The 23989-nt window shown below is 54.4% G+C and overlaps 2 protein-coding genes across 6 annotated transcripts in view; one reads left to right on the top strand and one right to left on the bottom strand.

The window, feature by feature from the left end:
- The window catches only part of CEPT1 (choline/ethanolamine phosphotransferase 1), a 29435-nt gene extending 27495 nt beyond the window's left edge, over window positions 1-1940 (top strand). For all 4 annotated transcript variants that reach the window (XM_030465633.1, XM_030465632.1, XM_030465631.1 and 1 more), the window contains exons 8-9: window positions 233-358; window positions 1076-1940. In XM_030465633.1, coding sequence (XP_030321493.1) covers window positions 233-358; window positions 1076-1219 — 270 coding nt within the window. In that variant the 3' untranslated portion in view covers window positions 1220-1940. The remainder of the gene's footprint in view (window positions 1-232; window positions 359-1075) is intronic.
- Window positions 1941-5691: 3751 nt separating this feature from the next.
- On the bottom strand, window positions 5692-16082 carry DENND2D (DENN domain containing 2D). Of its 2 annotated transcripts, XM_030465629.1 has the most exons (12): window positions 15960-16077; window positions 13723-13904; window positions 13119-13231; window positions 12971-13040; window positions 12206-12283; window positions 11856-11933; window positions 10848-10996; window positions 10542-10719; window positions 10075-10116; window positions 9563-9653; window positions 8387-8626; window positions 5692-7468 (listed from the first exon to the last, which is right to left on the bottom strand). In XM_030465629.1, the coding sequence occupies exons 1-12, from the start codon at window positions 16015-16017 to the stop codon at window positions 7407-7409; spliced, it is 1341 nt and encodes a 446-aa protein (XP_030321489.1). In that variant the 5' UTR covers window positions 16018-16077; the 3' UTR covers window positions 5692-7406. The 2 variants fall into 2 exon arrangements, with proteins under 2 accessions (XP_030321489.1, XP_030321490.1); XM_030465630.1 differs by lacking the exon at window positions 5692-7468 and having other exon boundaries at window positions 8606-8683; window positions 11856-11996; window positions 15960-16082.
- Window positions 16083-23989: the final 7907 nt, after the last annotated feature.

The following is a 23989-nucleotide window of genomic DNA, read 5'->3' on the forward strand; positions in this document are numbered from 1 at the left end:
GAGGTGACAGCACTGCAGGAGTTTGGAGCAGCTGCTTAGGGTTTAACTGAAGTATCTGGAGAGAAATAGTAAAGTGCTGAACAGGTTTGTACCAGGGAGGTGGTGTCAGGAGAGGAGCCCCTCTTGAACAGAGTGAATGGGGCTTGACCTGTAACTTCTTTAACTTTGGTTATTCTGAAATCACTCTGCCCTGACTGGGGTCTGTTCATTTCTGGTTTTTTTTTCAATGTAGGTTGCACACATGACCAAAAGTGAAATGCACCTGCACGACACAGCATTCATAGGCCCAGCACTGTTGTTTCTGGACCAATATTTTAACAGCTTTATTGATGAGTACATTGTCCTCTGGATTGCCCTGGTAAGTGGGGGCTCTCTCTGCTGGTCAGGAATCCTTGGGAGCATTTGTGGCCTCTCACAAACCCTGTTTGGTTCAGCCCAGCTGCCTCACCCAGAGGGTGATGGGAGTGTGAATTTCAAATAGAACTCTGTGCAAACAGAGGCAGATGTGGTTTGCTTGCTGCATAGCTGCAGGAGTTTTAAAGCAATGTGACAAATGGAATATTTTGAAGGTTTGTGTTGATGCCTTGTTAGCAAGGGAATATCTTATGTGTAGTGCAGGGGCAGGTTTTTGTTCCTTAAGCTCTTGGAAGCTTGTCATTGCTGGCAGCACCCATGGGGGAAAAATACCTTAGGTTGAATTCTTGTGCCTGTCACACACTCAGGTGTTCCTGACCCAAATGCAGTGTTAACCTTTCAGTAAAACTGATCTTTTCTGTGGGATTGTCACCATTCAGAGGTAGGGGGGCATTTTGCAGTGTCTGTATAGCTGATATAACTGCCTTCCCCTCTTTGTTTCTAGAATTAAAAATCTGCTCTTTTAAAGGTGAAAGAAAGCCCAGAATGTCTGGGAACCTTTTCACTGCCTGATTATCCCTGCAGGGCTGGAGGCTCAGTTGGTGACAAATGCTCCCCCAGTGCTTTTGTTGGGAATTGGGGTGGGGGGAGGCATCCTCTGGTGTTGCACTGCAGGAGAACACAAAGCTCAGTGTGCTCAGTATTTTTTTTTCCTTGGCAGATCTTTTCCCTCTTTGATTTGCTTCGATACTGTGTCAGTGTGTGCAATCAGATTGCTGCCCATCTGCACATCCACGTGTTCAGAATCAAGTCCTCCTCTTCCTCCTCCTCCTCTTCCTCCTCCGTGCATTCAAATCACCATTAGTAACTGGGGAGCCACCAGAAGGAGAAAGAAGAAAGGGTTGGTTTTCCACATGAAGGATGTGGAAGATATGTAGGAGACCAAGGCAAAAAAAAAAAAAAAAGCAAAAAAAGCAAAAAAAAAAAAGCAAGATAAGAACAAAGTAATTTATAATAATCAATGTTGTATAACTTCTATCCTTTGGTATCAGTAACACTCCTTAACTAGTCTCCTGCCTGAGAGAGTGAATTCCAAGCCCACCCTAGTCAACTCTACACGTAGTCAACTCTTGGTTCAAAGCTTGGGAGAGCATGCAGGGAGTAAGGCTCTGTCTTGTAATTACCTGGACTACAAAATAATCTCTGTATGGTGAATGGATCCCCAACAACTGAAGTTTCTAATGTAGTATAATTACAGCTGCAATACCATTTGCTTTTAATTTTATTATTTCATCATCTCTTAGTGAAATACTTGTTTAGTGTCCACTTGAAATTTATTTACTAAAGACTTGAGCTGGTAAAACCAGAGATATCTCACTGGCTTGTGGAGCTGAAGCAGCTGTCAAGGGTTAGAGGCCAGCCTGGGCTGGGGCTTTGCTTATGCATTGCTGAGAAAGCAGTTTCTTGCTAAAAATGATGTTGGACAGGGTTCTGCAAGCAGAAGGGATGACTGGCATGCAAAATAGTGTGGTATCTTTGTCAATTAATTTTATTTTTTTAAAATAAACATTATCTAAAAAAGACAACTTATTTCTTGATTTTCTTCAGTGAAAGGACTATAAAAAAAAAAGATTTTACTGTTTACTTTTTTATGTATAAAACTCAAGCAAAATTTCCTTTCTGCTCTTAATAAATAAGAATTCTGAGAGCAACAGTTGTCTTCAGATGTGTGTGTTGCTCTGTCCTACTTAAGACTTACAAAGCCCAATCCTGCCTGCTAGTAAGAAGGCAATTTTAAAATGATTTTACATACACCATGTTGTCATTCCAGGATATCCAGGAGCTGAAAATATTATTTATAGATTCATAAAAACAACACTATTGTTTCTGGACCAGTATTATTTTTTTTTTCTTCAGAAAACCAAAGTTCTAAGTGTTTATACATAAATATTTCTATTTATGGAGTGCACTAAGTTTGGGTTGGGGTTTGTTGGTTTTTGTTGCTTTGTTGTTGTTTTTAATACCATTTTTAAGGTGCTGAGCTGCATCCAGGAGGCTCAGTTAGATCTCATGGAGGATTTGGTGGTGAAGCCCAATTCCTCTGGCACTGAGGGGAATTTCAGACCCTGACCAGGTCCTGCTGCCCAGAGGAAAGGGGATGTCAGCAGAGCTGGATCTGCCTCAGCCTCCTGGGAGCTGCCTGGGAAATGTGGGAACCTGGTGGCTGAAATCCTGCCTGACCATGAACATCTCCTGGGTATAAAATGCCCATTTTCTGGCAGATGTCTACTGGGAACCCAGAGCCACAGCAGGACCTGGGAAGGCAGGTGCCTTCCTCGAGGGAATCAAGCACAGCTCACTTTAAATATGAAACTCAAACCAAGAGCAAACAGAGCCCCAGGGAAGGGGTGATGTGCATTTCCTGGGGTACCCTGCTGGTCAGCAAAGGTGCTCAGGCAGGGAGAGAAAATTCAGTGGCTGGAGAACTGGAAACCTCTCCCTGGGAGCAGCCCCAGTGTCAGAGGGCTGAGTCTGCTGGGGCTGTGTCCTTGCAGGGGAGGTGATCTCCAGTGCTCATCCCTGAGGAACCTGGGGCTGAGCCTCTTTTAGATGTTGCAGGAAATGGAACTGAGATGTTGGCTTCTCCAGCTGAGCATTTAGCACCTGGATGTGCTCTGACTTTTGTCTTCTCTGGTTGGGAGAGTTTTGGTTCCTGCCTGCCAGGTGACAGCACTTGAACGAGGGAGCTGGAGATCCCAGCTCAGCACTGGGACACTGGGAAAGGAGAAGATGATGCAGGATTCCCAACCTCCCCCTGCAACTTCCAGGCACTGTGAGCAGCTGTTTCATGGCAAGTGTTGCTGAGGGCTCTTTGGGGGACCCTGGGGTTGTCCTGGAGGTCCCCTGAGGCTCCATCCTGACCACACAGCTCTGAAGCATCCTGGAAACCTTGGAGCCCCAGTGCCTTGTTCCTGGGAGCCCCCCCAGTGTGTAGGGTCCCAGCTCTCCCTTTAGAACCCCAAGTTTGGTTACAGCTGGGGTTTAGCTAACTGCTGGGTTTATTCTCAGTTGGCTGAAGGATCTGGAGGTAGCCTGAGCTCTGCTGCTGCCCTTCAGGTGCTGAGCAAGAGCACTTGGAGGCAGGAGATGTAGGAGATGAAGGATTTGAGGTGCTGAGGACCCAGATCCACTTGCCCAAACCATGTGTTTCTGTCCTTGGGCATGAAGGGGGTGCAAAAATCACTTGGAAAGTCTCTCCCTGGAGTGTAAATGACTTTTCTGGAGATGCAAACAAGAACTGTACTCTCAGATTTAAGCTGCTCCAAATGATCTGTCACTGAAGCTTGAGGCCCCTTGAGATGAAGAACTGAAGTCTTTAAAGGGTTGTCTGGGACTGAACTTTCCAGCTGAAGCCTGTTTGATGTTCAGGAACTGCAACAGGGCACCTTTTCCTCAGCTTTTTGCCCTGGAAGTCTGAACACTCCCTGTGTCCAGCCAGCCAGGAACAAATTCCTGTTTCTGCCATGGTCGTGTTTCAGTGTTATCAAGGCACAGTTACTGCTGGTAATCCAGTCAGGGGTTACTGTGCCAGTAGGTGTTGTCTAAATGCCTGTAATGAGTAATGGAATAAATGAACTTTGCCCCTGGCACATGGCAGCACTGTTCTCTTTGTGAGCAGAGGTTACCTCAGGTGTGCTCAAGGACTTGAGAAGGGGAGCAGGAGGTCTGTGAGCTCAGCTCAGCTTGGGACTTGCTTTGTCCCTTTCTGGTGCACGCAGAAGATGCTGAGAAGGAAGAGGTTGTGCAGCAGCCCTGGGCTCTCTGAAGGTCTGAGCATCCTCCCTGCAGAACAAATCAACCCTGGGCTCTCTGAGCCAAGTCTGCCCCTGGCACTGTACAGGCAAGCTGAGAATTCCCACTTGGTGTTGGAGTTGGGCTCTTCTAAGAGGTGGTGAAGGAGTTCCTGGCACTGGGGAAGGGATAGGTCAGGGGTACCTGGGGGTTGGTTCTGTTCCAGCTGGCTCTCAGGTTCCTGGTTTTCTCTTCTTCCTCTTCTGCATGCACCAGGTACCTCCAGTGCTGCTCTGCCCCATCTTTGAGGCTGGACTGGAGCTGCTCAGAGGTTTAATCATTTCCAGAGAGCAGGAGGTGAACTGCAGCAGTTTTCAGAGGCCTCAGCCAGGTGGGAGGTGATGGGAGGTGGGAGCTTTGCCCATTATTGCCCTGGAGCCATTTGAAAGCCCTTGGAAATGAGGCCTCTGGTTGGTTAAATGTGCCCAGGGCTGTTTGCTGGCACCGGGGCCAGCTGGCAGAGGGGGACACATGCTGGAACATGAAACTGCCCAAGCAGGGCAGCTGCATAGCAGGAACTGAACTGCAAATCAGGAGCGATTCCTGAGCTGCCTCCCGAGCCGTGCCTGGAGGTGTTTGTCCCAGTGTGAGGTGGTTAATGCCATGCTGGGAACTATGTTAGCAATTTAGCAGAATAAATCAGCACTTTCCAGTCGAGGGAAAAGATTTCTTGGCACTTTTTTATATACTGTCGTAGACACAGATCAGGTGTTAGACAAATCTTGAGCAGGAAGAAGGATTTATAAATATGCTGTGAGATTTGCTGATCCATTGCAACGTGACCTGAGCCCCATGGACCTGTCCCTGCAACAGCAGCTGAGTCTACCCAGTGCCTCCATCAGCACACACAGTGCTCCCACCTACAAAGAGGTGGCCTGAGAGACACAGATGCAGAGTTCAAAGAAATAAATAGAGTATTTTATTCAGCATCTGGCCTCTGAGCAGTGTCTGCTTTCTTCACCCCCTCCAGGCATTAGAGCTCCAGAACCCCTGACTTCTGTCTTTCCAGCATCTTCAGCCCCCTGCAGCTCTGACCCTGGACGGGTTGCTCCTGTTCCTCTGTCCCTTTTGTCCCCTTTTGGCATCCTGTGGCCAACAGAGAAGCTGAGCTGGGAGCTGATGTGCTTCTCAGAGGCTGGGCTGCTCACTGGGGTGGATCTTGGGCCCTTTTTCCATAACAATACAGAAAGGAAAAGTGCTTTAAGTAACTTAAGAACCTGTTTCAATCTGCTCTTTGTTGAGCAATCAGGCAAGTTAGCACCAGCCCTTCCCCCCGAGTTAACCTGTGCTGACTTCTGTGACTTCTGTAGCACTGCACACACTCAAACTAATTTTATTTTTTTTTTTAATGTAAGGATCAGGCTTTGTGTACCTCTGTACCTCTGTTTTCTTCTCAGCAGCTCAGGAAAAAGTTTCTATTAAACTTTCCTCTGGTGGAAATCAAGCAACCACACAATCCAGTCCCGTGTGTGGTTTCTCATTCTCCTTTTCCAAAGCAAGGACCACTTCCCATTTGTCTCCATGAGACAGGGTTGGCACTTCCCAACCACAGAGGTCGTGGGCTTCTCCAAATGGGAATGAGCAAGGAGGAGGAGGAGGCAAGTGGTCTTTTCTTGAGGGACAATTCCTGATAGGTGCCCTGGATTTTACAAGCACACACACACAATTTTCTGCTGGCAGGTGAACTTTTTAAAGTGAAAAAAAGCCACAGAGAAAGCCCAGGAACCCTTTAGTTTCCTGTAGTTAAATCTCTGAGGAGGAACTTGTGGAGCCAAAGATACCCACAGTGCCAAAAATCCCCCCTTTTCCTAACAAGTAATTCTTGCTCCCACCTCCCCCTCCAAACACACAGAGTGCTGAACAGAAATTAACAATCTTCCTTCAGTGGGGTTGGAGCTTTTCAGAGCTGTTCAGTTTGTGCCCTCTGGCCAGTTGTGTTTCTGTCCCTTACATTGGGGCATTCCCACACCCAGCTCTGGAATAAGTGTCCTGCACATCCCTCTCGTTTTCATTAAGTGTTCAACAGCTCTGCAAGTGAAAGCTGCCTGGCAGACAGACTGGGGTTTTGTGGGTTGTTGTTTTTCCCCTTGTGTTTATGTAAAAATCTCTCTCCTGTGGCTTTCAGTCCTGCAGCAGAAGTTGGGTTCAGCTCTGGTTTTGGTAAGATCTGCACATGGCCAGCTGGGTGCCCAACACTCAGCAGCTTGGTTATAACCCAATAACTTGGTTAAAACATCCCAGAGAGCAGGGGGAAGCTCTGCCTGCCCTCCAAGCTCTGCTGGGAGAAGTTTCTGGCCCTGGGCTGTCTGGGAAGGACCCAGCACCAGCGTTCCCTGCTCTGTTTATTCCCTGGATGAATGCATCAGGAAAGGGACAGACCCATAACTGAACTTCACCTGCTGCAGGCACCACGTTTCAGTGAGCTGCCAGGTTTTAGAAGAATTCACAAAACCCAGAAACAAGGAGGATGGTGATGTTTTTACTCCTCATTTACCAAACACTTCCTCCCTCCCCGGGGCTGCAGATCTGCCCCTTCCCTCTCCTACACACACAGCCCTATGGCCTTCACAGTTGGCTTACAAGGCAAATAAATAAAATTGGGAAAGAGTATTTTTCTTTCTTTCAAGAGCTAAACTGGGCTCTAAGTGGTACCAAGGCAGCAGCTAGAGAGGAAACCACCAGAATCCCCCACACTGCTCCTGCTGGTCTGTAACAATAGAAGAACTCGATGGAAAATAAAGAGAACCAGTTGATAATAGAAACTTCAAAACCTTACTTGCTAGGATGTTATTTCTTTTCAAACCCTAGGTTTGTTTTAATTAGAAATAACACTATTTCCTACTCATCCTTTTTATTTTTCTCTCTACCAATTACTCTACAACCTTTGCTGTCCTGCCACCAGCTCCCTGCCTTCCCTCCCTTGCTGCCTGAGGTCCTGGTGGAGCCCTGGGGATGGGTTTTGTCCCCGGTGCTGACAAGATGAGAGGGAGAAATCCCAGCTCTGTGCAAAAGAGTTTTCCAGTGCAAGGATGCCCTGAGGAAAAAAAAGAAAGGGGAGAACCAGGCTGTTCAGTGCTGCCCAGGCAGGAGCAGGAGGACAGAGCCAGAGTCCGGGGGCTCTGCCCTTGGTCTGTGCAGGAGCTGCTGCTGGGCAGGACCTGCTGGGCCCCAGCTCTGCTCCTGGGCTCCCAGGTTGATCTTCAGGAGTCTCTTCGGTGCTTCTTCTGTTCATGGTACTCAGTTATCTTCCTCTGGAAATAGGCTGTGGGTGAGAAAAGGGGGAAGGGAAATGGGAGTGGTGGGGCCAAGCAAAAGAGGGGTTGTTGCAGGCCCCCCCCTCCCTCCACACCCATCCAAAAGTTTGTGGGGTTTTTTTTAAAGGCTGGGTTAGCCTCAGGTTTTAACCTTCACCTGTTCAGTTTCCTCTCCAACCAGCAAGGGGGGAAACAGGAGATGCTGGGAATGCAAATGGGCAAAATGGGCATGGGGACTGGGAACACAATGGGAAAGCTGGGTTTGTGCCACTCCTCTCTCCCAACCCCAGACAGATCCAGGTCTGACCCAAAAGGGCAGAGAAAGCCCAACAAATGCCCCCGCTTGGACTCCTGGGGAGGGGACAAATCCCAGGCCAGGATATCTCTGGCCACCAGAGATGTTTTAGGTGGCTTCCTTGAGTTCTGCCACCCCTGTTTGTCCTCTTCCCAGAATGGGAGGAGGCCAAGCTCTGCCCAGTAAATCCCCTGGAAGGCAGAAGGACCAGTCCAGCCACCAGGGATCCACACTGGAGCTGCTGGCAGAGACGGGTTGGGGCTCACAGGCAGCAGAGCCAGGGCCCAGCTGCTGCCCCTCTCCAAGCCAAATATTTGCAGTGCTACTGCTGTGTTTGCCTGAACACTGAGCTCTGTCAGCCCCCAGCAACAAGATCCAAGCTGAGCCCAGGGATTTTTGTTTGTTAGGGACAGAGAAATGCAGCTGCTGAGAGCTGCTTGCTGGCCTGAGCATCCTCAGCCTCCAGCTCCATCCCTCTCTGGGCATCTGGGAAACACTTCTGCACAGAGCCTGCAGGAAAACTGGGATTTCTCTTTCTCCTCTGGCTATCCCAGGGCATCTCATCCCTTACCCACACAACCCAGGGTCTGTGGAGCTCAGCCACAGGGAGGGGGAAGGAGGAACCTTTTACCTTCCTGTGGGATCCTGCTCTTCTCTGCTTCCTCGATGAAGAGGGAGAACATGTTGGTCTTCACAAACTTCTTCACAAACCTGCGGCTGGTTTTGGAGGTGATGGCTTTGCAGAAAGCTCTCTCCTGGAAGGTGCCAGAGCCGTTTTTTGTCCATTTGATGTGGGAGGAGTAGTGACCAACAGCACGGACAAAGAACTGCACGAAGGCTTCAGAGACCAGGGCATTGAGCTGCTCGGGTGCTGGGGGAGGACAGGGAGCAGGAGAGGTGAGGATGGGACCTCTGAGATGATTTTAACCTGGCTGGATGGAAGTTTCTGTTTGCATCCCCAGAAATGATTTCTGAGAGCAGTAAATGGAGATCAACCTCGTCTGGCTGTGGGAGCACTCCCTGTGTCTGCTCTCCAGAGAGGAGGCATCCAAATATTGGCCAAACCTGGGATTTTTCAGCAGATTTCCTTGTTTCTGCTGCCATAGAATCATAGAACATGAGGGGTTGGAAGGGACCTCTGGAGCTCATCCAGTCCAACCCCTGCACAGCAGCATCACCCAGGAACACATCCAGGGGGCTGGGAAAGGCTCCAGAGAAGGAGACTCCAGAACCTCTCTGGGCAGCCTGGGCCAGGGCTCCCTCACCCTCACCCTCCAGAAGTTTCTCCTCATGTTGAGGAGGAGCTTCCTGTGTTCTCCCTTCACCCCAGGATTCCTTGTCCTATTCCTGGCACCACTGGGAAGAGATTGGGCTCCTCCTCTTGCCCCCCACCCCTCAGATCTTTACAGACAGTCACAGATCCCCTCTCAGCCCCGGGGCTCTCACTCTTTCTTCCCAGCAGAGATGCTCAGGTCCCTTCCTCACCCTCCCAGCTCTCCCTTGGCCTCTCTCCAGTAGATCCCAGTCTCTCCTGAACTGGGGAGCCCCAGACTGGATCCAGTATCCCAGGTGTGGTCTCCCCAGGGCAGAGCAGAGGGGGAGGGAACCTCCCTGGATCTGCTGCACACACTTTGTCTGATGCCCCCATCACACTTCACAGCACAGAGGGAAAGGCCAAGGGATTCCCTTCCTGTGCCTCCATTTTATTGCAGATTGGGGCAGAACCATCCCAGACTGGGTCTCTCTAGGAAAATCATCCCACTGAGGCCCCCTGTGCAGGCAGCTTGTGCATGGTTCATGCCCTTACTGTGTATGTTGTTGTTGTTGTTGTGCCTGGTCAGAGATGTCAGGACCTCGTTCTGCAGCTTGATGGGCAAAATCTCCTCCTCATCACCGACCTGGAAGGACACGGGGCCATGAAGCACCCAGTGCTGGTGGGAACCCAGCTCAGATGGTGTCAGGCAGTGGCTGGTGCAGCCCATCAGCCTGGTTTCTATGGTTCACAGACTCATGGAATGGGTTGGGTGGGAAGAGACCTCTGAGATCATCCAGTTCCAAATCCCCTGGATGGGCAGGGACACTTCCCACCAGCCCAGGGTGCTCCAGGCACCACCACCTCCTCCAAGCCCTTCCCTTTCCTCAGGGAAAGTTGATTCATTAATTATCACCTGAGGGTGCTGGGGGTGGGATGCCCAACACATGGACCCTGCATGGGCAACACCCAGATCTCTCTGTCCCCAGGATGTGGAAGCTGCTGTGTAGCTGGGACCCAGGGTGGGCAGGGACCCCTCCCAGACCCCCCCCTACACCAGGACTTACTGCCCGGATGATCTTCCCTTCACAGAGATCAACGATCAGGGCCTGGAAGAGAGCAAAGAGCATCCAGCCTCAGCATCCAAGGCTTCCTCCCACCCGTTTTGGGATCAGACCTCTGTGTCTGTAGCCCACGGGTGTCAGGAGAAGGATCAGTCCTCCTGTGCCACAGAGACCTGGGCACCAGGGCATCCCCCCAGGGCATCCCCCCAGGGCCTGTGGCTGCCCCAGGCTTGTCCCCATGTTGTCCTTCTACACTTCTGCAATGCCAACATCCAGCCTGGCCCCAGGGTCAGGGCTGTGGGTCCTGGGGTGGCCAAGCAGCACCCAGGAGGAATGGAGACATTGCTACAAGAAGCTCCAATCTCCATCTTCCTGGATGGAAAAACCCCAGGAGCAGAGCCCCCACCCAGAGCCACCCCAAGCCCAGGCTCCCAAACTAACCAGGGGCTGTATCCCCCCAGTTCCAATACCTCCTCCATTGGCTGGTCCAGGACCCTCTCCAGGTGCCTCATCTGGATGCCAACCATGAAGGGTGTGGGGCAGCAGACGGTGTCCAGGAGGCACTCGGGGACCACGGGGATGTAGGTGTGAGCCCAGGTGAAGGGGTAGAGGAGAGCGGCCACGGCGTGGATGCACTGAGACAGAACACTGAGGAAAGGGAACAGCACTGCTCCCACCCTGAGTACAACTCCATCCTTACAGGGTGGTTGGTTTGGGGTTTTTTTTGTTGTTGTTTTCTCTTTATTTGCTTTTAAAATCAAGAGATGAGGCCTCACCTCAGCTCCTGGGCCAGGAAGATCAACCTGCGCTCCAACACGGCCGAGGCGAAGATGTGGAGGATGAGGTGGGGGCTGAGCCTCTGGAGCAGAGCCTGGAATTCCACATGCTCCAGGTGGGCATCCAGGGGCCGTGTCAGCTCGATGAGCTGCCAAAGGAGAGCCACAAACCCAGGTTAGGAACCACAGAATCCCAGAATCATCTGGGTTGGAAAGGATCTCTGAGATCCCCAACTCCAACCCTTGATCCACTCCCCCTGCTGCCAGCAGTCCCGTGGTGACTGCTGAAGGGACACCAGGACTGGGCAGCTCATGACATGGTCCTGGCCCCTCTCCCCAGCTTTATGGGAGGGGAATCCCCCTCCCCATGTGCTAAGTCCCCTTTAGAGCAAAGCAGCAGCACGGGGCTGGGCTGAGCTCTGCAGATCCTTTCCAGCACAGATCTTGCATGATGCTCAGCTCCCACACTACCCAGGATTTATCCCTCCACCTCCCTTTCTCTGTTTTCTCACTGATCTCTTCACCTTATCCCAGCCCTGCCTGGAGCCCCAGAGCTCAGAAGAACATCCTGGTAGATCTTCCCTCCCATCACCCAGCCATGCTCCCTGCAGGGCCCCTGGCCAGGGCATTGAGCAACAGCAGAGCCTTGCTCAAACCTTCCTGGGTGTGGAAATCTCCTGCACTTGGATGGCAGCTGCCACATTGCTCTGGAGAGGTGGGATGGTGCCCTCAGACCCATCCTGGCAGGAGACATCACAGACCATCCAATGGTTTGGGTTGGAAGGGACCTTAAACCCCCCCCCATTTCCACCCCTGCCATGGTCAGGGACCCCTCTCCCAGCCCAGGGTGCTCCATCCAACCTTGGACACTGCCAGGGATGGGGCAGCCACAGCTTCTGGGGGCACCCTGGGGCTCAGCACCCTCATGGGTGCTGCAGGTGTGGAGGATGCTCCTGGAGCTCCCCGTGTTGGAGAAGCCCAGGAGGAGCCTCTGAGATCCCCACCAACCTCTGTGCCTGAGTCAGGGATGAAGCTTTTGATGGTGACAGATTTCCCTGGAGCTGGGAAGGGTGATTCCCGAAGGCCCTGCATGAAGGGGTAAATCACTGCCATGGAGATCTGGCGCCTCTTCTCCACCTCATCCAGGATCTGGGAGAGAAGAAAATGAACTGGGAAACCCCAGCAGGCAATGGAGTGGCTGCCTGGGCCACCACCAGCCCAGATGGATCCCCTGTACAAAATCATAGAATTGTTTGGGTTGGAAAAGACCTTTCAGATCATCCAACTGCCCAGGCACTGCCCCACGGCCCTCAGCACCACATCTCCACATCCTCCAGGGCTGGGGACCACAGCCCTACCTTGGAGAAGAGCCCAAAGCAGCCCAAGCAGCTGATGATGCAGAAAACCTCAGGGAGACGAACACCACGGCCAGATGGCTGCAGGAGGATGGGGAAAGGGTCTGAGCATCTCCCACTGCACCAGCTCCAGAGACCCCCCCAGGCACACCCAAGATGCTGTCACTCACTGGGGGAGTGACAACCCCATCCCATCCCCCGTGGGCTTTGCAGCCATCCTGACCTCTGCACTCGAGGGACAGGAGCTGAGTGAGGAGGCAGGAATTGGTGTCTGGGGAATGGCACCCCCACCATCCCATCTCCTGGTTGCATTTCAGGCCAGCCCTGACCTGCAGCAAATGCTGCTTCCCCCAAGCCAGCACCCAACTGGTGCCCCAGCAGAAGAAAGCTCCAAAGAAATCCCTTTGGGCAACTCCTTGCTGTTTGTCACCTTTGTCAAGGCAAGTGGCTTTGGAAGGCATGTCCCCAAGAATTGGGCTTTGGTATCATGGAATGGTTTGGGATGGAAAGGACATTAAAGCTCATCCAGTCCCAACCCCCCTGGATGGTCAGGGACACCTCCCACCAGCCCAGGGTGCTCCAAGCCCCATCCAACCTTCAACACCTCCAGGGATGGGGCAGCCACAGCTTCTGGGGGCACCCTGGGGCTCAGCACCCTCACAGAAAGAATTGTTTCTCTGTGCCAGAAGGCATCATGTCCCAGCAGGGGCTGGGGTGACAGGGCCACCCCCTGCCCAGCACTGGGTGTAGGGGTGGTGGGATGCTCACCAGCAGCCTCCTGCAGTAACCAATCTTCCTGCTGCCATCCACGTTGGTCAGAACAAAAGAAAAGGTCTCACTGCAAGAAGAGAAAACGTCTGGGGAGGGGATGTCCTGGCCAGGGGGCGAAGGGACAGCTCAGCGCCACAGGGGGTACCTGGGGAACTCGGTGACAGGGGCCCAGTTGTTGCCATCAGGGAAGCAGAAGAGGGGGATGGCTTGCAGCAAACGTTCCTCCTCCTCCTTCTGGCCCTTCAGGAGGTTTTCCCGCTGGAAGGAAGCGATTCCAAGAGTCAGGGAGAGGGAGGGAGGCCACAGCCCCAGGAGGGGGTGGGAAGGGGTCTGTCCTAAAGCAGCCCCCAGCTCAGAATGAAGCAGAAGGTCCCTTGCACATCCCAGAAGCAGCTCCCAAAACCCCAATTGTTGACTCTTTTACCCTCTGGACAGTGGAGCAAAGCAGAGGTACCCAGGGGCTCCTCTGAAAACAGGGACCCTCCTCCTGTGCCACCTTCCAGGGGGGATTTCACTGCTGGGGTCTCCACTTTTGGAACAGGAGACCAGGGAGCACCCCAGGATTTTTCTCCTGGGGTTTGTGGCCCTGAACTCAGTCCCAGAAACCCCAACCCAAGGTCAGTGAAGCTCTGGGGGTTGGGTCCAGGACTCTGGGGTGTTCTTCTGGCTGGAGTGATGGGGAAGGAGCAACACCCCCTTGCCCTCTGAATTCAGAAAACTCATATTGCCAGGAACAGGGGCCCGGGTACCTTTGGGAACTGGTAGGTTATCTTGGGCTCATAACGTCCATCTGACATCTTCTTCAGTGACACCACCACCAGGTACTCAAAGAAAAACTGCCCAGCAGAGCAGAGGAGGGGGCTCCACTCTCCTGGTTTCCCCTGTGGCACCTGGGAGGGGTTCTCTGCAGTAGAGGTTTCCTCTTTTCCCTCTGTAGCCAAAAAAAGACACCAGGACAGAGTGAAATGACAGAGCAGGAGGTGTCCTGGTGGCAGAGGAAGAGCTGCAGAGCTCCCCGTGACCTGGTGCACAGGGACCTGCAGACACAGGACGTGGAAAGGAAGGAGAAGTTTGAGGCTTTTGGAGAAATCCCAGTGCCATCCCAGCACCCATTCACCCCATCCCAGGGCAGAGGGAGACTCAGTGATGTGGGCACATGGGATGGTGGAGAGCAGAGGGAGACCCGTGGGCAGGGGTGGGAATGCTTTTATAGGAGTTGATTTTATTCCCTTGCTGGGGAAAACCCCCCAGCAAACACACAGCACAGATCTTGTTCAAGCACCCCCAAAGGCTCCAACAGGATGAATCCCAACCTCTCCCTGCCAGATCCCCTCTGTCCTGGGAACTGCAAATGAGATCCTCGAGGTTTTCCCTAACCCACAGCTCCCAAAGCAAAGCAGTTCCTGAAGTTCCCATTTCTTGTTCAGCCAGTTGGGTCAGGCAGCTGGGGAGAGGCAGCTGCCACAACCTGAAAAACTGGAAATGAGAGTGGAGAAGCTCCAAGTGACATCTCCAGGGGCTCTGGCAGGATTGTGGTGGGACAGCAAGAGCTGAGGGTGGGAAGGGGAGGATTTAATGCCAGTGGGAGGCTGCAGCCAGCCATGCCATGGCTCTTCCCCCTCCCAGCACCATCTGTGACTCCAAATCCCCAGTTCCTGGCACTAAAATTGCCCCAAGTTTGGTCTTGACTCTGATTACATCGGGCAGCGGGAAGAGCCGGAGCAGCTCCTAGGAATAACAGGCAGGGAAATGAGCAAGTGGCTGGAGGAAGTTTTCCCACATCCCGGAGCTTGGCTCTGGGCTCTTTGGGTTGAGCTGCAGCTGGGTGGGACAGGGCACGGCCATTGTCACCTGCTGTCACCTCCTCTGCAATGTCCTCCTCCAAAAGCAAGTGCAGATCCCACCCCGTGTATCCCCCAGCTCCGTGGGCAACTCCTGAAGTCTGGAAACATCTTTCCAGCTGCCACGTGGAAATGGCACCCACGGTACACGAAAAAGCCATTTGTCCTGCACAAGCAGCTTCCTCCACCTGCGTGGGGTTTTCCGACCAGCTGAGGGCTCTCAGTGCCCATGAGGCCCAACCCGGTTCTTTCCTCCACGAGGGGCTGCAGAGGGGGTTCTGTGTCCCCCAGTAGAGAGGAAAAAGTTTCTGCTTTATCGACCCTTTTCTGCTGAGCCCCGAAAAGCATTTATCACACCCAGAGCAAGAGGCAGCTGGCACAGAGCAGATGCAAGAAGAGGGGAGGGGTTGCAGGGACCCCCCCAAAATCCCCAGCTTGCCCCAACCTGCTCTGCTGGGGCTTGAGATACTGCAGGTTGGAGAAGCCTGGAGATCCATCCTGTATCTTGGAAAAATCCCACAAATCCCACAGAACCCATTTCTACACTGTCCCCTAAAGGCTCTGTGACATTGTCCTGCCCTGGGGACACCGTTCCCCTCCTCCCCCCGCGGTGCCTGGCAAACGCCTGGGAAACCTTTTGGAGGTGTGGGAAGAGGGAGCTTGGGAGGCTGCCCCGGGCTGGGATAACCCCCGGGGGATGGGGCAGATCCTGGGAGATGGAACAGACTCCTGTGGGATGGGGGGAGGCTCCAGAAGGGATGAGGGGCATCCCCCGGGATGGGGTAACCCCCCGGGAAATGGGCAGAGTCCTTTGGGATGGGGAGGGAAAGGGGGGAGCTCCGGGGCTGGGCCGAACCCCCAGGGCTGGGGGCTGCTCCTGGGAGCTGGGGGGGCAGCACGGGGGATGGGGGCAGCCCCGGAGCAAACCCCGGGAGCTGCGGGGAGCTCCGGGGGGCAGCCGGGGTGGGGGAATACGGGGCAGGGCTGGAGGGGACCGAGCCGGTCCCGGCAGGTCCACCCGGCGTGATCCGCACCGGGCAAGTCCCGGGGCCGGCACCGACACCGCCACGGGCACCGACACCGACATCAACATCAACACCACCGACACCTCCCGGAGGTCCCCGGCGTCCCCTCCCAGCCCTCACCTCTGCGGCCCGAGCGCCGCAGGCTCCGTCGGAAGAAGTTTCCGATGGCAGCAGCCATGGTGCCCCGGACCCGAGCGGCACCGACCCGGCCCGGCCCGGCCCGGGGGAGGGCTCCGGCTTCCGCCCGCCTCACGCTTTCGCTTTCCCGGGGGAGGAGGGAAGGGACGGGACGGGGAGGAGAGGGGAGGAGGAGCGGGGAGGCCGGGCCGAGCCGCACCTGGAGACCGCCCCGGGAGAGGGGACACCTGGGGACGGGAGGGGACGGGAGGGGACGGGAGAACCGGGCACGGGAGGGGATGGGAACACCCGGAAAGTGTGTGTGTGGGGAAGCCAGGAGAGCCTGGTTGCAGAATCACAGAACCGTTGTGGTTGGAAGAGACCTCTAAGATTACCGCGTCCAAACGTCAACATCCTCCACCCCCTCCCAATAAAATAAATAAAATATATTTATCAATATCTGCATCGCCGTGCTCACTGGAGCATGTCCTGAAGTGCCTCAGCTACAGGGTTTTTAAACACCTCCAGGGATGGGGACTCCAGCACCTCCTGGACAGCCCATTCCAACCCCTGACTGCTCTCTCACTAAAGAAATTCTTCCTCAGACCTGGTCTAAACCTCCCCTGGGCCAACTTCAGGCCATCTCCTCTGGTCCTCTCATTGTTCACTTGAGAGAACTGCCGCAAACCTCCAGCACCCTGCTCCAGTCTCACTCCCTTCTCCCAGCCCTTTTCTCCCAGGGGCAGACCCAGCGCAGCCTCTGTGGGGCTGGAGGTGATGCTGAACTGTCCCCCCCAGAGGACAGAGCTTTTGGGGTCTCCTACTCTGCAGCATGATGAGGCCCCAGCTTGTCCTGGCCAGGCTGGGGAGCACGGCCCGGGCTGTGCTCTCCCTGGGGCTGGCTCCTCTCCACCGGGCAGAGATTTATCCCCCCTCCCAGCGTGACCCAGAGGAGCCCGGGCCAGTTCTGGGGCTGGAGGCTGATTCCCATTCCTTTTTGGAGCAGGAAGGGGGGGTGGGTTCCTCAGCACTGACACACCGGAGCCTTGCTGGGTGGCTTTACCATTCCCAGCCCACCAAGGAGGAAAATCTGCTCAAAATCAGTGATATTTTAAAAAAGAATCCCCGAAGTCCCCTTTCCCATCCTTACCCTGTCCACCCCACTGATATTTCCTCTGCCATTTTCAGGCAGTGCTCACACAGTCATTCAATGCACAGAGGGAGCTGTGGGCACAGCTGTGGGTTATGGGGATGTTGGGTGTGATGAGCTGTGCACAGTTCTCAGCCCCAATGCCAGATGCAGATTTCCCACACCAGATCTTTTCCTTTCACCTTTTTCACCACCCCAATAACCCCCTCCCCTTCCCTGAGCAGTGGCTGGGCTTTGGGGGTGGGTTTGCAGCCAGAAGTTCCCTTTGCAGCTTGCAGAGGGGGTGGAAGCTTCTGAAACACGTCCCGTGCCAGGACCCTGCCAGGATGCTCCCAGCTCCTTGGAGTTATCAGGGAATTGTGGTTCCATGGGTGGGTTCTGCCTGATCTGGAGTGGGTGCGGGAGCATTTGTGCTTCCGTGTGTTTCTTTGCACGTGGGGATTTTTCCCAAAAGAAATTTCCTCTTGGCACGAAGGGAAAATAAAAAGTTAGGGGCTTTCCCCCTCAGCTTTGGAGGAAATTCCCTGCTTTCCTGGAAACCGGAGCCACTCTGAGTAAATAGCTGCTGCCTTCAGCCAAAAGAAATCCCCAAATCCTGGTGGTTTTCTTTTTTTTTTTTTCCATATACAGAAATCTCTTCTGCTTTCTCTCCTTAGGGAAAGCCTCCGAGCACGATCCCTCCCCGACACCTCCTCGGTTCGGTTCCGACGGTTCCTAGGCGGGTAAGGAAGGAGCCGCGTTCCGGCCCCGGGACCTCCCGAGGGAACACTCTGTGTCCCTCTGTGTCCCTTTGTGTCCCTCTGTGTCCCTTTGTGTCCCTTTGTGTCCCAGCACGAACCTCGGGCTGCTGAGAGAGCTCCAACTTGTGACCATTCCCTCTGACAGCTCCTTTCTGCGGGGAGCCAACCTCCCCCCCAGCACACCGAACGGGGACATTGTGGGACCCCGGGGCCACCGCGGATCCTGCTCTTGCCATGGCGCTGCCGAAGTCTTTTTGGGTCCCTGAACAAAGCCCGAGGAGTTTTTCTGTTTGGTTTGATTTTTTCCCCCCCTTCCCAGCAGTCCCAGTGTTGATGGCTCCGGGCAGGAATTTGGGAATGTGAGCATCCCGGGGGGTGCATCGCCTTGGGACCCTCTCCTCACCCTCCGACCCTGCTTGCACCGCAGCTCCTCATCCTCCTCCTCCTGAGGAAGGCTCAGCAGCTTACCCCCCCTTCCCCGTCCTCCCCCCTCCATCCCCTCCCTGGGTGTTGTGTTTCGGGATGCTGGAGCAGCTCCAGCAGGAGCTGGGGGAGCGGTTTTGCTCCTGCCCATGGCAGCCAGGCCGGGATGGAGGTTTGGGTCTGGCAGGGAGGTCCCGGGGGCTCTTGGTGGGTGTCCCCATCGTGGGCCGGGGGACAGCGAGGACTTCGTATCCAGCGCTTCCCATGCCAGGGAGTTTCTCCCACTGGATGGCAGCATTAGAGAAAGGAAACATCTCCAGGAGACCGTGAGGGAGAGGGAACCTCCCTCCCCAGAGGTTTTTCTCTCTGCTTTCCAGCTTCAGGGGGGTTTGCTCCCGGGCTGAGGACGTGTGGGTTCAGCTCACTTGTGGGAGGGTTCAGCTCACCCACGGGTGCATGGGGGGGTCCTGCAGCCCCAGACCTTGCCTCATCTTCTCCAAAGAACAAGAAGCATTAGAAGCTCAGTGAGTGCTTCAAATCCACGGGTGCTGAGAGGGGGGTCCTGGACTGGTGAGACCCTACTGTTATTTGTTTGGGTTTTTTGTCAGGGCTGCAAACTGTGACCCCAACCCCAGGAGCTCTGTAAGATTTGCTAATCTCGAAATATTGTTGGCATTCAGAGCAGTGATTTACTGAGTGTTTCAACACGGCAAGAACTTTCTGAAAGGCCAAGCTAAGTTTACACCAGTGCTGCCAGGATCGGGTGACCATTTGCTGGCTGCTTCCTCTGCCCCCTCCTTGCATCCCCCTGGGTTGTGGTGCTGGGGGAGCAGCAAAAGGACAACAACTTCTCCTGCACCCCCTGAGGAAGAGGTGAGCACAGCCAAAGAGCAGAAAACCCTTTTTGTCCCCGCTCTACAAGAAGGATGTGGAGAGGCTGGAGAGGGTCCAGAGAAGAGCCACGAGGATGATCAGAGGGATGGAGCACCTGGAATATGAGGAGAGGCTCAGAAACCTGGGTCTGCTCAGCCTGGAGAGGAGAAGGCTCAGGGGAGACCTTATAACAACATCCCAGTACTTAAAGGGGATTATTACAATATCCCAGTGCTTCTGCAGAGAAGGTGGAGACTCCTGATTCCCAAGGAGTCCCATGGACAGGACCAGGGGAATGGGCACAAGTTGATCCTGGGGAGATTCTGATCAGACACAAGAGGAAACTTTCTCCCCATGAGGACAGTCAGAGATTGGAATGGTCTCCAGGGGAAGGGGTGGATTCCCCCACTTTGGGAAGTTTTAACTCTCAGATCGATGGGTGCTGAGACATCTCAGATCAGCAATAATATCAGAAGGGTTGGAGCAGAGGATCCCTGAGGTCCCTTCCCAGCTGATATTCTGGGATTCTATGAAAATAGGATAACTTTAGGTGTTTTTCCTTTTCCAGGTGATGGGTGGGGATGTGGACGGTGTTGCAGGCAGGTGGGAACTTGTGGAGAGAGTGAGAGCCCCAAAACTTTCCTCCTGCAGAAGATACTGCTGGGGACAGCAGGGTACCAGCCCTGGTGCCCAGCTTGGCCCTGTCCCTTCCTCAAGGGCTTTGCTGGTTGTGAAATTAAATCAGCTTCTCACCTTCAGTGACACCCAGGGCTGGGTGAGAGCCCTGAACTCCCTTTCACATTCCTGCAGTGTTTTTACCACCCTGTGGGATCCCAGGGCTTTACAGGTGCTGGGCAGGGGTGACACCTCCAGCCAAGGGTGCCCAGCAGGACCCTGAGGCATTCCCAGCCCAGGGAAGGTTGGGATCTATCCAGGTGTTAACTCTGAGGAGCAGGAGGTGGATCCCTCCATCCAGTTCACTGCTCCTGGGGAAGTCCTGAGGGATTTCACCTGGGGGACCTGGGACAGGAAAGGTGGGAAGGGCCTGGAGACAAGGGCCTGAGGGGGAAGGGTTTCCAGTTGGAAGAAGGGAGATTCAGGTGAGACATTAGGAAGAAATAGTTTGGTGTGAGGGTGCTGAGCCCCAGGCTGCCCCCAGAAGCTGTGGCTGCCCCATCCCTGGCAGCGTTGAAGGTTGGATGGGGCTTGGAGCACCCTGGGCTGGGTGAGGGGTCCCTGACCATGGCAGGGGGGGCACTGGGGGGGCTTTAGGGTCCCTCACAGCTCAAGCCATTCCATGATTCTGTGACCCTACTATCTCTTCCCCTTGTCCTCAGCTCCTTTGGGATCTCTGCCACTTCCTAACCCCCACAAACACAGGAACAAACCCATCACATCCACTCATGGCAAAAGCCACCACCAGCCTCACCCCTGTCTCCCACTGTCCCCTGACCATGGCAGGCTGCAGGAAGTGTCCATCTCCTGCCAAAATTTAGGAATGTCCCTCCTGCCCTGACTTGCACAGGACAAAGAGGAGGATGGAGTGTCCCCTGCCAGGGCTCTTTCCTTGCAGGTTCCAGGGTCAGCAGATCAAACCCCATTTGCTCTCTGAACCCCAAGTCCTGTCCCAGCTGCTCTGGAGGTGCTTTGGGGTGATGCTCCCTCCAGGGCAGGCTCAGGGCTGGATGGGGACAACAGGGATGGGCCAGGGCTGGGAGCAGGGACAGAGCAGCAGGGCTGGGCCATGTGTGTCTGTGGGGACACCAGGGGCACAGAGGACCAAGCAGAAAGGGAACACGACCCTCCCAAAGCCTGGCACAGTGTCTGGAGAGTTCCAGCAGGACCCAGGGTGAGGATGTTTGGCTGAATGTCCCCATGATGCTCCCTGGTGGCAGCAGGGATGGGTGCAAGGTTGGACAACCCCAGACTGGTTTCTCGTCCCAGTAAACTGGGGCTAGGGGAGGACTGGAAATAAAAACCCCACGGGAAGCAGAGCAGTGCCCCAGGTCTGGCATTGCTCTGGCAGGTGACTGGTGTGGTGACAAAGTGTGTGGGGACCTCAGCATCGCATCCTGTCCTGGCTGCTGCCCATCCGGGGTGCTGCTGCCCATCCGGGGGGTGCTGCCCCCCTCACCAGGTGGTCCCATGGACAGCACTTGGGGACCACTGCAGCGGGTGATGCTGTGTCACCTGGGGACACCCCCACACTGCTGTCCCCAGGCTGCAGAGGACACGGAGATGGCCCTGAACTCCCTGGCTCAGCTTCCAAGGAGGCATTGGGCAAAATCAGAGCCTCTCTGCATGGCTGCCTCCAGTGTGCCCCTCCTGACAGCAGAATTGTCCCATCCCAGCCCTGCAGCAGCACCCCAAGGAGCCCACGGGGTGCTTTGTGTCTGGGAGCTGTAGGGCAGGGCACCCACTGGGTGGCTCTGGAGGACCCGGGGAGCAGTGAACCCATTGCTGGCTCTGACTGCTCACAGGAGCAGGGAATTGGGTTGGTTGGACAAGACCTCCCAGATCATCCAGTCCAACCCTGACCCCATCCCTGCCCAGGCCACCCCCACCCCATGTCCCTCATCCCCACATCCCCAGGGCTCTGAAACCCCTCCAGGGATGATGGGGACTCCAGCCCTGAGCCCTGAGCCAGGGCCTGACAACCCTTCTGAAATAGGAACTATAGGAAAAAAAAAATTAAAAAATGTCAGCTGGGAAGGGACCTCAGGGATCCTCTGCTCCAACCCTTCTGATATTATTGTTGATCTGAGATGTCTCAGCACCCATCAAGCTGAGAGTTAAAACTTCCCAAAGTGGGGGAATCCACCCCTTCCCCTGGAGGCCATTCCAATCTCTGACTGTCCTCATGGGGAGAAATTTTCCTCTTGTGTCTGATCAGAATCTCCCCAGGATCAACTTGTGCCCATTCCCCTGGTCCTGTCCAGGGGACTCCTTGGGAATCAGGAGTCTCCATCTTCTCTGCAGCCCCTTTAACATCATTATAAGGTCTCCCTTGAGCCTTCTCCTCTCCAGGCTGAACAGACCCAGGTTTCTCAGCCTAAAATATTAGAAACTGGTAACTAAAAAGCTATTGATGACTCGAGGAATCAAAGTGTGGTGATGCTGAGTGCTGGGATGTGACCGTGGCTCAGGGATGAGTCCTTAGGATGTGGCTGGGCTGTAGGAACCCAACTCCTGCTCCTGGCCAGGGGTGCCCAGCAGGACCTGAGAACACCCTGAATCACAGCAACACTTTCTCTTTATGGCCTGGCTGTGGCTTTGAGTCCAGACAAGGCCATTTTAAAGTAATAATTATTTAAAAGTCTTTCCCCAGGGTGGCCCCACAACCAGCACCGTCCTGGGGGCTCTGGGAGGGGGTGGAATCCCTGTCCCCATGGCCACAGCCATTGCTCTGGGGTGAAGTCAGTGTCCCCTTGTGTGTGACACGGGGCATGGAAAGCTTTGCCTCCTCCTGCACACCTGCCCCGGGCTCTTGACTCAGCACCCTGCGAATATCCCAGTGACAGGGAGGCTGGGAATGCTGCAGGAGCCAGGGAGAGGTGACACAGCAGCCAGGACATAGAGCTGCAGCCCTCCTGTCCCCAAGGTCTGAAGCATTTGAAGTTCCCTGGGACCTCCCTCTGGTTTTTTGGGTTTGGATTTAACCCCCCCGGAGATGGATGGGCAGGGACAGGAGCAGCTGAAGGGAGGGGACAGCCCCACACAGAAACCATCCCCAGCTGCATCAGCACAAAGGGCTTGGGGTCTGACAGCCACTTCTGGTGTCTCTTGTGCTCTCATGGTCCACACCACGTGTGACAGCAGAGCTGGGGGTGGCTCCTGCTCTCCCTCACTGGTTAGCCCTGGATATAAGGGTTGGACTTGGTGATCTCTGAGGTCCCTTCCAACCCACCCAATTCTATGATTCTATGATAACCCTCTGAGGGGGGCAATGGGGACCCTGCCAGTCCTGGGTGTCCCTTTCCCCACCCTGAGACAGGCTCTGGGTGACAGCTCCTTCTCGACACCCCTGGTACCATCCCTTGGAGCCTGGCTCTGACCCAGTGAAGCATCACAAGGACCTCGATGGGGACCAGTGGTGGCCCAAGTCCCCAGCCTTGACACCCATCCTGCTGCTTTCCCAGCCCTCCCGGGGTGCACAGAGCCCAGCAGGCTTTCCATGGGGTCAGGGACACGAAGGGACGAACACAGAGGCTGCTCCAGCTCCAAGGAGCTCTTCATTTCTTTGGGGCTTTTGGCGTCACTGCTTTCCTTTGTGATGTGCAAGTGGGAAGAGCTCAGCCCCCTCCTGCCTAATCCTGGAGCCCTGTTTTAGGGCTGGTCCTAATCTCTGAAAGCCTCCAGGATTTCTCTCAGCTGTTGGAGGAATCTTCTGCCTCCCAGCACTGACACATCAGCTGCTGCCTTGGGCATCGAGGTCCCACTTGGCAGACCCCTGGTGCTGTCATGTCCCAAAGTGTCTGGGTGAATGGGTGGGCACAGCCAGATTTATTGCTTTTTATTTCTAACACTGTATCTCTCATAAATTCTCTCCATTGCTGTCCTGTCCATAAACTCAGCTGGAAAAGGACCATGATGCATCTTTTTGGGGAGGTTGAATAACAGTGGCATGAGGAGGATCTGATGCTCTGAGGAAGAAATGATTTGCTGATGGTTATTCAGAGCTGTATTTTGCCTGGAAGATCAGAAAGGTAACACCAACACCCCAGTGCTGTGGTGGGCTGGAAATGTGGGTCAGAACTGATTTATAAAAAGTATCTGCAGCCTGTGGAGAAGAGAAACCCACTAGGAAACACAACACTCAGCTGAATCCAGAGATATTTGGAGTTTCA

Source organism: Calypte anna, chromosome 26 (assembly GCF_003957555.1).
Source record: "Calypte anna isolate BGI_N300 chromosome 26, bCalAnn1_v1.p, whole genome shotgun sequence".
NCBI lineage: Eukaryota > Metazoa > Chordata > Aves > Apodiformes > Trochilidae > Calypte > Calypte anna.

What these genes read in the sequence shown, in the direction of transcription:
- DENND2D (XM_030465629.1), bottom strand. Translation starts at nt 16,017, where the DNA reads ATGGCTGCTGCCATCGGAAACTTCTTCCGACGGAGCCTGCGGCGCTCG. An exon ending in TTCCTGGCCCAGGAGCTGAG is followed by an intron (nt 10,720 to 10,847) that starts GTGAGGCCTCAT and finishes CCCTTTCCTCAG; the next exon opens with TGTTCTGTCTCAGTGCATCC. An exon ending in CAACAACAACAACATACACA is followed by an intron (nt 8,627 to 9,562) that starts GTAAGGGCATGA and finishes GTCCTCCCCCAG; the next exon opens with CACCCGAGCAGCTCAATGCC.